Genomic DNA, 16,213 nt, shown 5'->3' with positions numbered 1-16,213 from the left:
TGGAGGCCTCCTTTGGAGCATTACTGAAATAAACACATTCCTGAAGAATATTTCTATCTTCTACGGCCATATCCTGACAGAAGTATTTTCCTCTGAGAAATGACTAACTCTACTAAGACGACCTTTTAAATTCCAGTTAAAAACTCACATTTTTGAGGAAGGGAAAATCATAAACACAAGCTCAAATGTTTGCATCTGAATAGTCCTGTTTAGCTCAGTGAGACCACACACATGCATAAAGAGGATCCTGGGAATGTGTTTGCCATATCATGCAACCTAGCAGCCAGCTTGAGCATTCAGCCCATATTTCTGCACTTGACGAAGTAACGCTTCGAGATACAGTGTCAGCACGATTAGAATGTGGTCTGTTAAAAGTTAGTGGGTGTCACTATACTGATCTTGGTATGTTTTAAGATCAAGCTTCTTGAATAAGCAGACTATTCAAAATCTCCTTCTGACTAACTTCTTGTTTCATCTGACTGTAATTTTTGCCCCACCTTTATGTCTCAGCTTGGAATTCCTTTATGTGTGTGTCCATCTCTTGTTATGTTTCTTTGTTTTTCACGGCACTTCTTCTTTCCTTATGAGTAAACAAATAGGTTTATTTGAATGTGTCCATAGTGTTTCAAAACTGCCCGCTGATGTTCAAGATCACACATTCGTAATGTATTTTTCCATTCAACATCTTTCTCTTTAGAAGTCTAATTCTACGTTCTGCTATCTTGGGCAAATATCTTCAAAATAATTTCAGATCAGCTAAGCATGATCACTGGGCCTTGCCACCTTAAAAAGCAACAAAAAAAAATCCCAGGAGCTACAACCCTAAAATCACGCTTAGTTTATTTCCACATCTATATCAAGTTTCTGTTAAGGGACTGTATTTCCAGCTACTGCTCCTACTTGCAATCTCTTAAAAGATACTTTAATATTTCATGAGCCAATTTTGTATAATTGATAGATACAGTAAATTAAATATTTATTTCTATTTTTCACTTGTTTAGTAGAATTTAACACCTGCTGCTAACAAAATAAAAAAACAACCTGAAATATCAGAGAAATAAGTAGTACCCTGTACATCTATTGATTTTACATAATATTTCCATGTTTTAAAATTACATTCTCTCAAACCATTACCTTCAATACAGGAGCTTCACAGATGCTAAGTTTCTTGCTATGAAGCCGTGTTATTTTGATGGCATGTTTGACTAGAACTATTCACTGTGCAATGATTTCTGAGTCTGAGGCAATATGAAACTTCAAAAGTTTTAACTCAAATTCCAACAAATTATTTAACATAGAAACAAGGTTTCATTCATGAGGAAAATTAACACAACAGGGGTGCTTTCTCAGCTCTCTGCATCAGCTGTCATAAATTGAAAGTATACCATTTAGGTATTCCTTAATTAACATGCTTTGCAAAGATCTTGAAAATCAGCAAAAGAAAAATGCTATTCAGGCATTTAGAAGAGTTTGTTAATAGAAGGCTGACCCCTCCCAACGGTATGCCATGCTGTCAGTACAAGGCTAATCACTGTAACCTACTAATTTACAACCACTTTCAAAGGTTGAAGTGTAAAGAATGGCCACTTTCTCACAAATCAAGCAGCAGAAATCTGTGCAGTTCAGGGTTTAAGCCCTTACGATAAGCCACAACCCTAAGGAACCTAAAGTACTTTGAATACCAGCGTAGAGGAACGTGTAACATCTATGATCTTTACTTATCCTGTTGCATATCTCACTGCAAGCTACGGCCCGTCCTGCCTTCACTACTGCTCCCCGGGACTGGCTGCGCTGGCAAGTCAGACTCAGCAGCTCCCACCAGCAAATTTCCAGGCTTTCTCTTGCTCAATTTGCTGATTTTAATTGTGACTGAGTGTATCCCATCTTTGTGCACAAACAAGGAAAATGCCTTCTAATCGGTGGAATATATTTCCTCTTACGCCTTGATTTACCAGACCTCATAAAGGTCCTATAAAATGTGCAATGTCAATTTTACACATGGAAAACAGAGAAGGTAACTGAGGTGTGAAAGGTGATAGCAAGTCAGGAGCTGCTCTGCTATCTCAGACAATCCTACCCATCTTCTTCTTCCCCGGCCTAACTTGGTATTCTTCTGTTACTTGCGAGCTGCTCGGAAACAGCACTGTTTCTGTTTGGAAGTCAGGGCGAGGGGTGGGGGTGTAAAGAAATGTTTTGGATGCAGCAAAATCAAATAAACAGGTAAAGAACAGTCAGATCACATCTGTTTTACATCTGTATTTCTTCTGTGACTTGAGTAGAGGCTTGACATTGCAATTTTCTAATTACAGTAGAACACCATTAATAGAATAGACTTTCCACAAAATTAATGAACTTAATGAGTCACCAAGAATCCTGGTATGACGAATATGAACTACCCCAATAACTGTCTCCCCTTAGATATGACTGCATAGGCTAGCTAGTGCACAGTTCAGTAAGCACATAAATAAATGCATAACAAAACATAGCATTGCATGCATGTCTGGGTTTCTAGCTTAACAAAGTGCAAACAAATGAGATTTTACTGTGTACCCTCTAACTCTGTTTTCCCCTCACAGATTCTCTATATTTTTCAACATTTTTGTTTCTCTGCTGTATTACTTCAGTCCTCTGCTTACCCATATGGGCTTCTGCTGCTCTTTTGACTTTACCGAGAAGACTTTTCATTAGACCCTGCCCTAGTGTTTCTTAACCACTTTCCATTCCTTCACTTCTGATTGCCGGTATATACATTATTGAATTCCACACAGATTGTTAAGTCTCATTTTGCATTCCTTCAAGGTCTGCTTTATTCAAGCCCAATATTTTTTTGTGTTACTGCTCTTTGTATGGACCTTCATCAGTAATTCAAACCTGAGGACGGTGTGATTGGATTGTTAGAACTTTTCGACTCCAACCTTACCTATCATGCCTACATTATCTCCAGTGATCAGCTGCAGTATCACTGTTAAGCTTGTAGGCAATTACATCATCTACAGGAGCAGCCTTGTACTGCCTTACTGAACATGCAGCTATCTGCATTTTTATACTACTCGGTTCTCTTCTTTTTTTTTTTTTTCACTCTGTACAAGAATAAATGAAGTGACTTGTTCCTGTACAGACCGATTATATTTAAAGACTTTCCATTTTGCCAAGAATATTTTTTGATCTAATTCCTAATCCAAAAGCATTTTTATTCCATAACATCATTCAAAATTTTGAGACAGAACATGCCATTCTGACCTGCCCTGTATCTCGCTTTTCCACAGCACACATCTTCAGCTTGTGTTTTGTGCTCATTCCTTGCACTGAACTTCCAGCAATCTTAATTGGAGTTCTGCGTGTGCAGAACAAGTGCAGACATGCAGAATGCAAGACATCTGCTGCAGCAGAGAGGAAAGTTATCAACTACTAATATAATTCCATAGAATTACTGTCCTGATGAGCCTCTTACAGCTGCCACACTGTAACCACTTCTACATGTCCAAGAAAGCAAGTACAGCTATATTCCTAAAACTACATACAACTCTACATCTGCCTGATGCAAAGTGCTGAAGTAGCAAAAATTCTGCAAGTTCAAATGCATCTAAAATTTTTGAAGGAATGGGCAGATCTTAGGACAAATGAGGTACTGTCTGTCTACCAACAGGCAGAAGAAAGCTGACATAAACATCATATTATGTGCTCTCAGTGAAATGATAGAAATTCAGAAATGTGCTGATGCCCATGCTAGATCTAAACTGTACTACCAGATGATCACAGCCTAGGAAAATCTGAGATTAATCTTTACCGTCTGCTAACACTGATGGGAGAACTCTGTCCCTCCCTGTGCTTTGCTCTGTGCAGACAGGTAGCAAGAGGCAAGAATTCACTGCATCTTAACATCTACCCTTTCCCACAGCTCAGCCAAGGTGGAACAGCAAGCCATCCATACTTTTCCTTGGACTCATGCTGATTCCTTCTATGTTGGAAGGAGAGAGGAGATGGCCACCAGGCTGGGCCTGAGAAGGCCTTAGTTATCTGCCAGAGAGCAAGTCCTCTTCCCATACGTTCAGAAGAATAAGGACTTATTGGTTGGTGCCCAGCCCTGTACTGATAAGTCTAAAATCACTTCCAGACCAGAGCTTAACATCACCTGTTGTCTTGGAAAGCAGTCAAAGCCATTTCACAGCCTTTTAATTGTATAACGGAACTGACAATTTTAACTTGCTCTGCTCGTGGAACATGCCAACCATCCCTTGCCCCTAATTTCTGACTGTCTGTTTACAGGGTAGGAGGGTACCCTTTACAGATACACTCAAAACTCAATACAATTGGTTGTATTTCGTAAAACAAGACACAAATTAGAATCATTGTTTTATAGCTGTTACCAATTCTCTTTCCTGCTTTTCTTTGCCTTTCATTTGGAAATGCTTTGGACTCTAATAACTGACTCATTAGTTTCAAATTACAGCTAAAATTATAGACATGCAATAAGTCAGGAACCCAAAACTTCTGATCTCAGTTTGACTTGTCTATTACGATCTTTGCCTTGTACTTCACAGGGGTATTGTGAGATTTATTCTGCTAATGTCTGTATACACTTTGAATACGTAAAGTGCTATCTAAGTGACAAGAATTATTTATTCACTAGTCTTGATTCCTACATTAGTAGCATGTACACAAAGCATGCCCTAGCTTTTCAGTCAAATTTTGCTAGTTTGGTCTCCTCTCTTCTTTTAAATTTTTCATAAAACGGTTTCTTGGTAGAACTTCTGCTTTCAATCATAGCGGTCCACATCCAAGAGTAGAAAATGTATTCCTAACACTTAGGCAGCTGCTAGCATGTTTACAGCCACACCATCTAACCCTGTTCAAAACACATCTTTGCAAGACAGCGCTCAAAACAACAGCTACAGGTACATTTGCAAAAAAAAAAAACAAATAAAGAAAAGCAAAAAGAGCCCATCTTGTTTTATAAACCAAAGACAGGGTTCATAAATAGAATGACCAGGAGCCTCAATCCACCTTCTGCTTTCATAGGCAAAGTCTTCAGCCAGCCTCTCTCTGGATCCAGGACAAGGCCAACCTACTCATGATTTCAGGTTTCAGAAAGGCTTTGTGAAAATGGTAAGCGTATGTTAACTGGAACCATTCTCATAAGCCATGATGAAGCCTTCAAAGACTGATAGTGAGCTCCCCTGAGAACTGTGAGGCAAAGCTTTTCTTCCCCATTTGGCTAGATTATATCTGTTCACTTTGGAATGAACAGTATCAAAGCATCTAAAAAAAAAAAAGCCTGCTTGCACATTTCATGTGTTTTAATGTTATCCTTCTAGCCTATCAGCATCATTGTTGCTGCTTTTCACAGGGTTTTCTTTTTTGTGCTAGCGACTCTAGGTAGTAGGGGGGGTTATCATTAACTCAACCCCTTTCTAAACTCAATTTTTACAGGAGCCTGTATCTCAACTTAAAATTTATTTGACTCACTGCTTAATGACCTGTGATTAAATTGTTTAAAGCCTGCATGTTTACTAAAGTTGCAGTAGAATATATATCATTCCTTCCTGATCTTTGCACAGGTACTTGTTTAAATATCTATAATGAAAACAAGTATCTTTCATTTCACTGCTGTGTTCTCCTTAGCTTCCCAAAGAGCGAGGTAAAAGTAATTCTACTGTGGAGACCAGCTTTCACAGTTTAAATGACAGAGAGAAAGTTTTTGCTTTTAAAGTAATTTACTTAATCACTTCCTCCATCTCTCCCTCCAGCTTGCATATCATAATTAATATGAATTTATACATAACAGTAAAGTTTTTATAAAAGGTAATATAGTTGAAATATGATTTTCCAAAGTAAAAACCTTATGTATGACTGAAATATGCAAGTAACAGTCATCCATACCCCTTCTGAAACTTTTCTCTCCCACTTAAAAGTTTATCATCTTCCCCTTCCTTATCTGGCTTCCTTGCAGGTTCTGATGTTTGGGACCATATATATATATACACATATACATACGCACACACTATATATATATTTACACATACACACATACACAAAATTGGCCTTCTCACAAAAAAGCTGTGTACAAGATCTATCTTTTAAAGACACCAGGATGAAGAAACAGTACAGTTCCCACCGTAGCGGGGCAGTCTGGCTGCCACTTGTGCTCCTTCGGACTGTGTCTTGCAAGAGGTTAAAAAGATACAGACTTGAGTGTCTCCTGCAGAAATGGACCTGACTCGCACAAATACCCATCAAATGTGGAAGACCACTCACTAGTTTGCTCTGCTCAGTGCCTGTAAGCTGCCTGGGAGAGTCAAAGACGCAGGCAGTTTCCCCCGAGAAGCTCATCTACTTAACCCCCCCTTGAAGACTGAGGGAAGCTCAAGAAATGGCAGTGGACAAGATAAACAGACAACAACCAAAAATTCCCTGTTTGTCGCACAGACTTTCTCACAGTCAGCTTTCCGAAGGCGACGTGCTGCTTCGGCAGCGACAGAGCCAGTTAGGCGTGCTCCCACCTGCAATTATTTCCTCCTTAACACTGCAAGAATTGCTCCTGCCAGCTGACTCGCTGCCCCTCCAGGGCTGTCAGCCTCTTTCCGTGCAGGGCTCGGAAAACAGGTTCTTAAATATACTGCAGGAATTTTTAGCGGGTCAGTCAAGTCTGTAAAGGTGTGGTTAAAAGAATTTAAGAGAAGTGGGTGCCTGTCCCCATTGTGATGCCTACCTGCCTCTGTGCTGTGCTAGAGAAGGAGGAAAAAGCAGGCATGGCACTTTGGAGATACCATTTCAGACACAGGAGGAGCCAAGAGCTACTGCTTCAAACAGAAGCAAATTATTATCTTACTTCCCTATGAAGCAACACTTTTTCCCCAGTTCTTGCAGGTGCAAGCATTAATGTCTTGCACGCAGACATGTTGTACAAGGGCAGGGGTCCACAGCAGCGTTCCTACAACTGGTCCCCTCCTCCTCCAGTGCACTGCTGAGATCTGCAGGTCTCACCGGGCTCAGCCTCACTTACTGTTGCCTACTCCATGGCTGCTGCTGAGCCCTGCATGCACTGCGATTCAAAATGCAGCTGCTTGCCCACACAAGTGGCCTGCGCAATCTGTTTTGAACTTAAAAGTGTGTGGGCACGCCACCTCACCTTCAGCATGGCCCTTTGCATTCTCTGAATGTCCCAGCCAATGTGGACGTGCACATTTTTTGACCTTTTACCACACCCTTTCAAGTCAGTGATTGGCAGCTGGCGTGGATCCCTACTTGCTAGCTGAGTCAGACTAAGTGTAGCATGCTGGTGTTCCCAGCAGATACAAGTAATTCCTTAAGCCAGCACAAGGAAGACTGTACACAAATTTTGGAAAGTTACTTAGAGGGGAGGCAGGTGGATTCTGCTGCGACCTCAGCTGGGAGTTTGTGATCCCTATATCATAGCCTTATATTGTGCTCTGGAAAGTAAAATCAGTTTAAGGAGCACATGCCATTTCCTCAGTTGCACTGGTACAACTGCATGCAAGATAAGGCTGTCAACCAGATTGCTAAGGTGCTGAACATTCGAAAAACATAACCAACCAAACAAAAAAGAAAAGAAAAGAAAACCAACAAACCAGTCACCTCTTTTCTGGAGTGATTTTCAGCTGCATTAGTTTGAAAACTAATTTGGGGTTCTCAGAAGTCCTCAGAAGTCAGAGCCTGCAAATATGGCCCCTCAGTACATGTAAGTAATGCACCAATAAATTCTGTTTTCTTACACCTACCCACAAAGAAGAAGCAAAAGGCTGAAATAAGGAAATTACCATACATATTCATATGAATAATATCTTATAAAATGAATAACTATGTTATGCAATGAAAATCATTAACAATAGAGCCATCTGCTGTATTGCAATAAAACTACATCAGTAAAAAATCTGAAAATGTTATAGCACATTACAAGTTGAATTTTTCACTACTTCATATTACAGAATGTGATCATAATGATTAGCATATCAGTTTAAAAGACAGAATAACTTTCTTACACCTCTTTTAATTAAAAGCAATGTTTGCTGGCATAATAATGATCCTTTGTATCTAATGACACTGACTTAGTAGCTGAGCATGTAAAAAACACGAAATGCTTCCCATTCCATTTGAAGCAGATAAGCATAGTGTTGTGTAAGGAGACAATGCAATCAGCAGCAAGTTGCGTATTTATTTACATATTGACAACTAAGACTTGGGTGGCTTTTCCTCGCTCTAAAGCAAAAGTATTTCCAGGTTAGAGGACATTACAATAGGGGGAAAAAAAAAAAAAAGAACACAAAAAAGATGGAACATTTAGAATTCAGACCAACCCAGTGGTTCTCAGCACGTAATTACATTTCCCTTTGTTAATATACTTGAAGTTTCCTCTTTTAGGCACTGTGGATGAAGCAGATTTATAGAAGGGGGTTCAAAGAACAGAACCTTTTTCAGCTGATTCCTAGTTCTGCATCTTAGAGGTGGTATTAAACTGCAACCCTAAAATCTTGGTTATACTAGGGCAACTTGTACCAGTGTAGGTCCCAAGCTGCAGAGAGAATATATTGCTATATATCCGACCTCAAATGGGTGCTTCGTCACATTCGGAGTCCACAATGGCTACAGCTATGCAAAGTAATACCTACAAACTACAGGCAGCTCCTAAAAATCGCACCTTGCTCATGGGAATGTGTTTCTTTAGCTAAAGGATTCAGAATAAAAACCAGACTCCTAAACATCAAGTAACTTAGTTTTCAAAACCAGGAAAGATCGAACACTTTTTCACACATCCGTTGATGGCTGGTACTGAATGTCACTGCTTTTGAGTGCACCAGTTGGAGCCAGTTATGACCCCGCCCATTTTAGCACCTACTCAATGGATGGTGCTCTTCCTCTTGCTGCCTTTCCAGCAGAGTCGGTTTCCCAAATCACATCTCACAGATGTGGTTAGAGATCACAAAACACCAATGAGAGCTGTCAGAACAAATCTTCACAGGGAGGTTCTCCCTGTATTTAAAATAGGCTTGTGAGCCATCCACCTAAACCACATCTGTATGCTTTCCAGAACTGCCTGGATAATACGCACAAGTGTCCCAAATGTACGTGTCCCTAATTAAATATACCAAGGATCAGATGTTTGACAACAAATATTATTTGTTCCTACAATTTTTGTCATTTAGCAATTTTAAGTGTTATTTAACATTTCGTGCAGTTCTTCTAGGTTATATAAAACAAGTGACACTTTAGTACTACACCTGCAACTTCAGTAATTGCTGCATAACAGTTTTTGCCTATTATACACAAAACTAAACTTTTGTGACTAGAATTTTTAAGCTTCATAAATAATATAGCCAAGAAATTCTTAGCTTAAAAAAAACCCAAGCATATATTTACCTGCCATCATAGCTATCATACTGGCTTTGTAGACATTAGCAAGTGACCCTAGTTCACCTGTTGATAAGATTGTTTTCATATGAGCATCTCCACAGGCCTCACGACACTGACGGATCTCCTCATACAGATCTGTGGATAAAAGCATTTGAAAATGATCAAAGTTGGCTGAGAAACATTTTCAAGTATGGCTGTAATTTCCACTTCTAGATTAATTTCCAATCCTATAATTAGTCATAACACTCAAGAACTTAAGTTTCCCAAGTTCAATAAATTGCATGACTGGAGGTAATTAACAATGCCACACAGTTTCAGACTTAACTTAATAGCTATTAATGTCATTTCTCTCAAAACTAAGAATATGCACAGTATGCCGAACACTCATGAATATGTCAGGAGAAAAAATACTACAATATTGAAGCTTTTGCAGTATATTTTCACCATTGATTCTGAAGCAGCTTTTCCTGCAATAAATACAGTAGCAAATTGAATCAGTACTCAGGGACAATTACGTTTTCCTGTATACATCATGTCAGCAACCTCTCTGCCCCCTTCAACTATATCTGCCAAAGGCTAAGTCTAAAAAACAACAAAAGTGGGATCCACTGAGTGCCGCCAGAGATGCCCTGGCATAACCCACCTGGCTTGCAGCTGCCACTGAGGAGGGTCCACATGCCCCTCAGGTCTTCTGCCAAACCTCCTAGTACCACAGCACTATCTTGGGAAGTCTGAACTAGATGCTTGCGCTTAGGCACCCGAATAGCACGGTTTTCATTTTCCTGAAAATAAGAATTTTCTGAACACGTGCAGCCTGATCGACATGGGCTACTAATATCCCCACAGAGAGGAGACTGAAACCTCAGATTGTACCTTATCAACCAGAGACTCCACCCCATGGATCTGCATTTATAAACCTGCTTAAGGCGTTGCAGAGCTCACGGGGTTACCCAGGATATGGATCAGCACATAGTGATCAGAAACAGCTCAAAGAAGCAAACACCGCAGCGGGGAGGACTCCTGCAGGACCTCTCAGCAGAGAGCCAGAGGGAAAACGGCAGCCAGAACTTAGGTCAGCTCGGCTCAGCTTGCTGTGGGACTGCAGCATGAAACATGAGGAGCACAGGAAAACCTTCCCAACCTCTTTAGCAAAATTCATTGGTTTTCCATCAAAAAGCTAGAAATTAATGTATTTGCCAGAAGCTGGCCACTTAGAGACGACTTATACTCATCCAGTGTTAATGGTAAGGAGAAAAGCAGCAGATCTTACAGTGTACAGTCACCATTTCTGGAGTGCAAATAAAAAAAGCATGGAATAAGGAAACAGAATTCCTTATAAGAGGGTCCTTTTCATAAACTGTACTCACTCTTTAAACACTTAATTGAAAACTTAACTTAGGCTAAGGTTAATTTTAGGCTAAAATACAGCTTTTAACATGCCTTTCTTGCCAGAAATGTCCAGGATACGGCTATGTGAGACTAAATTTATTCAGAAGTACAACCAGCTTTCTTTTCCCTTCAGTCCTCAAATGAGATTTGGAAACATCCAGGAGGACTGGCTGGGCTGCTGTACGGCTGGACCTCCCCTCCACCCACAGTACCACCGAATCCTATTGATGCCATTGGCACATCAAGCAGCAGGGGCTGGGATCACTGCGGTGGTCCTCCAAGACGTACTATGCCCATTAGTAGACAACGGGCTAATGCACTTAACAAGTCCCTTTATAGACTCTGGTCTTCACCTTGTTTCTTCTCACTGTGTACCAAAGGTGTGAATTAATCAGTACTAGCATGCAGTCTAACATGTTTTATTGATCAACTGATGATACTCCAGAAACCTTCTACATCAAATCAAGACTCAAAAAAGAAATACAAAGAAGTTGTGCTATTTTCTTGTGCATTTGATAACGCTGCTCGTGTTAAACCCAAACGCAGTCTCTTTTTGTGGAGTGATGCTTTTCCTTTGGAAAGCCAGAGAAAGCAGCTCTCATGTTCTTCTAGTTTCGGTAACAAGAAGAAAAGACGCCAGTTTTCTCTACCTTTAAGATATGCCGCCAAAAATGTCAAAACAAAATCAAGAAAATGTGCATTTAGGTTGGATGCCATGAAAGGAAATTATATCTTCATAACTGTTGTTCACTGAAGTTAGTACTGCACCTACAGCATCCTCCCTATTGTTGGAAGGTGCTCTTATACGCAATTAGTGCCAAGATCATTTGAACAGTCTCACTCTCTGACAGCACGCCTCAACCCACGGGCAGGAAAAACTGAGGCTCTTCAATCATCTGCGTCTATCAGGTTATCCAAAGTGATGGCATAGTGGGCATACTTTAATGGGGCGTGCGTGTAGGTAATAAAAACTGTTCCCTCTTCAGAGAACAATTATCACAGACAGTATGTGGCATTCATAGGACATCCTCAGCCCTGCAGTAAAAGCACAGATAGAAATGCAACTACCTGTGGGACAGAGAAAATTAAGCAGAGCACCCCAGCCTGAAAAAAATCAAACAGAGACTGCTTTGATAAATAACAAATGCAAAAATTTCTACTTCTTTAAGAAACAGGAGGTTTCATACTCGCTCAGATTTAGGTCAAACGACAAACTTGAATATCTTGAAACTTCTCGTGAAATGTCTAAAATACAGCCGGAGTTAACCACACCTAGGCATGCACTCAGGGTTTCAGAGTCCTGAGCTGCTTCTAGCATGGGCTGTGCTTGCCAAAAAGTCAGTCACTTAATTACTTAGTTCTGTCAAGCCCACCAGCAGTAGGAGTCTCAACAGGATGGGATCTCCATACTATTAAGGCCAGCTCAAGCAGAGTTGGAGGATGTGGTTCCTGAAATGACTGTGACATAGATAGCGCCCCAACAGTTGATACAGCAGATAGAGCTTCTCTGGTTAGCAGCAGTGGCAGAAAGCTTTGGAGCAAACCCTCTATCACAGAAAGCCTCGTAGACATATTTTCAGCCGTGAGCTAAGACCATCATGAAGAGGTTGCAAGAGAGTCTCAGTTCTGACTGCTAAAGACAAGGAAAAAAAAAAAAACCTTAAAGCAAACTGCCAACACTGCTGTAGCATTGAAAGATGCTGTAGCATCTTGAAAACAGAGCACTATCCATATTAGAAGTTGTCTAAATCTTAAGCCAAGGGGGAAAAAAAAGGAAACAAGCAAACTTGTATACGTTAGATTTAGGGATAGGTGCTCACTGATCCCTATCATTATCCCCTTACAGCTGGGTGTAATTAGCCCTTATAGTCTAGATGGTCAGCTGTTGTGATACACCTGTTCCTAAAAATCACATAATAAATGGAGATAATCCATACCTTCTACAGAAGACATGAAAACACTACTGAAAAAAATCACAGCTTAAATTTTTTATGAAGCTCTTCTCCAAATATGTGGTGATAAAACACCAAAAAAAAAAAAAAAGGTTCAGCTTATTTGCTGTTTTTATCTAGCCAGTCACATTGACTGACGTTAATGGCAGCAATTGCCATGAGGAGGGAAGATGTTTCAATTTTTGCTAGACCCAAAGATCAAGGTAATCGTGATGGGAAAGTGGAGAGTGAGCTGGAACCCGTTCCGTCTGGCACATCAATGGCACGTTTGTTAACAAAGTGACAAGCACGAGGCTATCGGCGCAACACGGCTCCACCAGCTCTGCTCGCAGTCGCATATGTGCAACTCCCGGCTGCACGGATTCACGTGAAACCGAAACAGCATTTGGCCTCGGGAACCCGTGCTGCTGCCGACAACGTAAGACAGAAATAGCACAGCTGGACTTTGAGGTCCCAAGTCAGGCTGCAGATCTAGAAAACAGTAAACCTAGCCATAATGTTTTTGAACAACATGTGCGGTCTTTTTAGTGCCTGCAGCAGGGACTGTATTTTCTTTGCACTGTTTATAGACAGCTTTCAAAATGAGGATATACCTGACATATTTCATGGCTGTAATCATGTTAAAACTTCTTACAGTGTATTTGTTTTTTTCCTTTTTTTAGAGGAAACAGCAACTGACATAGCACAAATGAGCACTCAGAAGCAGCTGATGCTACGGGATGCAGAGCTGTTTGCTGAAAGCTGTGTAACTAGTGGGAACATTATAGCATCTCAGCCAGCTTCACTGCAACTCCAGTGTATTTATTGATAACAGCAAAAGAAAATCCAGTGTTCTGTCAATAATTTGCTGGTCAACTCCATAACTTTTTACATACAGCCTCCAAAATTCTGCTTTTAGAGACACTTTAAATCCTGCTTTTTAACCTTAATTCATACTTTGTAAAGTGATACAAGGCAATGCTTGAGAAAACTACTGTAAAGTATTATTGCTGTAAAAGATAACAGTTTTTAAAAGGAATATATGTGTAAGTTCATAAACTTAAATCTCATTTAAGGTTATTTTTCAACCCCAATTAGCTGTCCAATAAATTTGCTTTCATGTTCAGCATTACTAAAAAGCTCTTAGCGATTATCTCATAAAGAACAGATCTAGAAAATATATTGTGAATGTCATAATGAGTTCCAACAATATTTAAGAACAGCTTTAAAATAACTTGACATCATTGGATATACACTAAAATAATCATACAGCAAGCTTTTGAAACAAATCAGAAAACTCGCAAGAAATGCAACACTTCTCCAACATGGTGACCCCAATTATTGCACAGCCTAGGAGAAAAGCTAAAAAAATATATGAACAATAAAATAAAGCACTCTACCACAAAGATAGTTTTGTCAATAATACCTGCAATTTTGAAGAATGACAGCATGACAAAATAACCATAAAAATATACTAGTGTTATAAGTATTAGCAGAGGTTCTGTCATAACTGCAAGGCAGCTAAAGTTTATGAAGTACCTTGAACGCAGACATAGTTACCGCCCTAGACGCTTTTTTCAATTTTATATAATATATGGATCCTGCTTACAGAGTTCTTCATCTCTTCTTCTAGCTCCCTCAAACACACTTTATACACTGTAGTGTATCAAATATAACCATTAGGCACACCTAGAAAACTACAGCTTCACACAGGTAGCATACATCTATTGCAGGCTAAACAGGGAGTCACAACACTAGATTTTCCACAGAAAAAACCCCAGACATCCTACTGAAGTAATTCTGGGGGAATGGGCAAGTTAAATATTAGTATTTTCCCCCCACAGCATCATCATCATTATCAGACAGCAAGTAGATTCTGTTCCTGAGGTTGTTTTTTGTTCCATGACAATGTAAATACATGCCATACACACAGATTCACATTCATAAATAAACTTTGAGAAAATATTTGGAAATAACTTCAATTCTGCCCTCAGTAAAAGAAATGTCAGCTAACCATTCCTAGAAAAGGATGTGTTCCAAGCTTGTCATGACTTCAGCTTGTGGATAAAAGAATATGCGTACCAAACCAAAAGTCAACTATAATTTACTTATTTAGTAAATTCTCTCTGGATCTTGGATCTATCTCTGGATTTTTTTCTCTGACTTTCCTTGTCGTAATCCTGGGCAACATAATCTAGAGACCGTATTTGCAACTGGCTGCACGCAGTAATTTCCTGACCTCTGTGCTATGTAACTTGCACTTAAGGGCTGCTTGTACCATGAGGTCTGAAGCATGGTAACTATAGTCATGTCCAAAAATTGCCCTAAGACAGTGACAGACTTTTTCAGACACAAGTTCAAGTTGCTGTTCAAGTCCAGTTTGGTGGCCTTTTTTTGGTCATGGTGACAGATCACTGGCCCAGCTCATTTTGTATCTAAAACCTGTATGTGTGCCCAGCGTGTGTGTGTGTGTGCGTGTGTGTGTGTGTGTGTGTGTGTGTGTGTGTGTGTGTACGCGTGTGAGTGCATGCGTACGCGTGTGAGTGCATGTCGGGGGAAGTCTTGCTGCCAGCTGGTACAGAATTTGCATCACTATCCTGTCCTATTTAAAACCCCTCAGTCAGCCAGTCTCCATCTTCCAGCATTTTCTGAGGCTGGATACGAACTTAATCACACTGAAAGCAGCAAATGACGGGGACAATGCCCATCATCAAGAAGGCACACATCTGTAAAGCTGCATATATTTAAGGGCCAGGGGATGGAGATGGTAAATGCTACAAAAGAGGTTAAGATGCAAGAGCAACGGGAGCTAGGATCACAGTCTTGAAGGCACAAATGCAGAAAGTTGTTATTTTTTTGTTCTGTTCTAATTGCTAATGGAAGGAAGCCCCAGATCAGAAAATATGATCTGTTACCATGATGATTAAATTTCCTTAGCCAAACTCAGGTGCCAGGTGTCCTTCGTGAAGTGTTCCAATCAACCAGGCTATTACGGTACTGCGGTACTGCAGTTATACAACTAAATGGAAAATTCATTCCAAGACAATGATGTGTTTACCTTTACATAGAGATTAGTTATAGGAGCACTGTCAGCACTTAAGGCAAACCATTCACAGTACATTAAGAGAGGCAATTAGAGCAAAAACCATCTTCAGCATTATTGTTCTTACTAATTAGTAGTTGTTGTCTAGAGACACAAGAACATCAATAATAATACAAGCAGTGAATTTGTACCCTCAACTTCCAGGGAACAGAAAACAACTAAAATACATATTTTTGTCAAGAACTGAAACATGTATATTTAACAAGATATCATCCACATTATCAGCCCCTTGGGGGTTTTAACAAAACTGTTCAAATAATTAGACCATAGGCATTCACTTTTCTCCCATTTCACTTACTATTTTTTAATACTGTACATAAAATCCTCAGAGGCATAGAAGAAATGGACACAGTTTTTCAAAACAAAGCCACTCTGAATACCCTACCTGATGCAACTCGTAATAGCATTCTTTTCAAGAAAA

At 39.9% G+C, this 16,213-nt stretch overlaps 1 protein-coding gene across 2 annotated transcripts in view; it reads right to left on the bottom strand.

Moving 5' to 3' along the window:
- Positions 1-16,213, bottom strand: part of DERA (deoxyribose-phosphate aldolase) — a 53,763-nt gene that overhangs the window by 20,493 nt on the left and 17,057 nt on the right. Inside the window, exon 6 of one of the 2 annotated variants that reach the window (XM_026116982.2) lies at positions 9,376-9,504. In XM_026116982.2, the coding sequence (XP_025972767.1) occupies positions 9,376-9,504 (129 nt within the window). The remainder of the gene's footprint in view (positions 1-9,375; positions 9,505-16,213) is intronic. The other variant, XM_064515586.1, reaches the window with a different exon arrangement.

This window comes from Dromaius novaehollandiae, chromosome 1 (assembly GCF_036370855.1).
Source record: "Dromaius novaehollandiae isolate bDroNov1 chromosome 1, bDroNov1.hap1, whole genome shotgun sequence".
NCBI lineage: Eukaryota > Metazoa > Chordata > Aves > Casuariiformes > Dromaiidae > Dromaius > Dromaius novaehollandiae.
The sequence above is the reverse complement of the archived record's forward strand: the minus strand, read 5'-3'. Positions and strand labels throughout refer to the sequence as shown.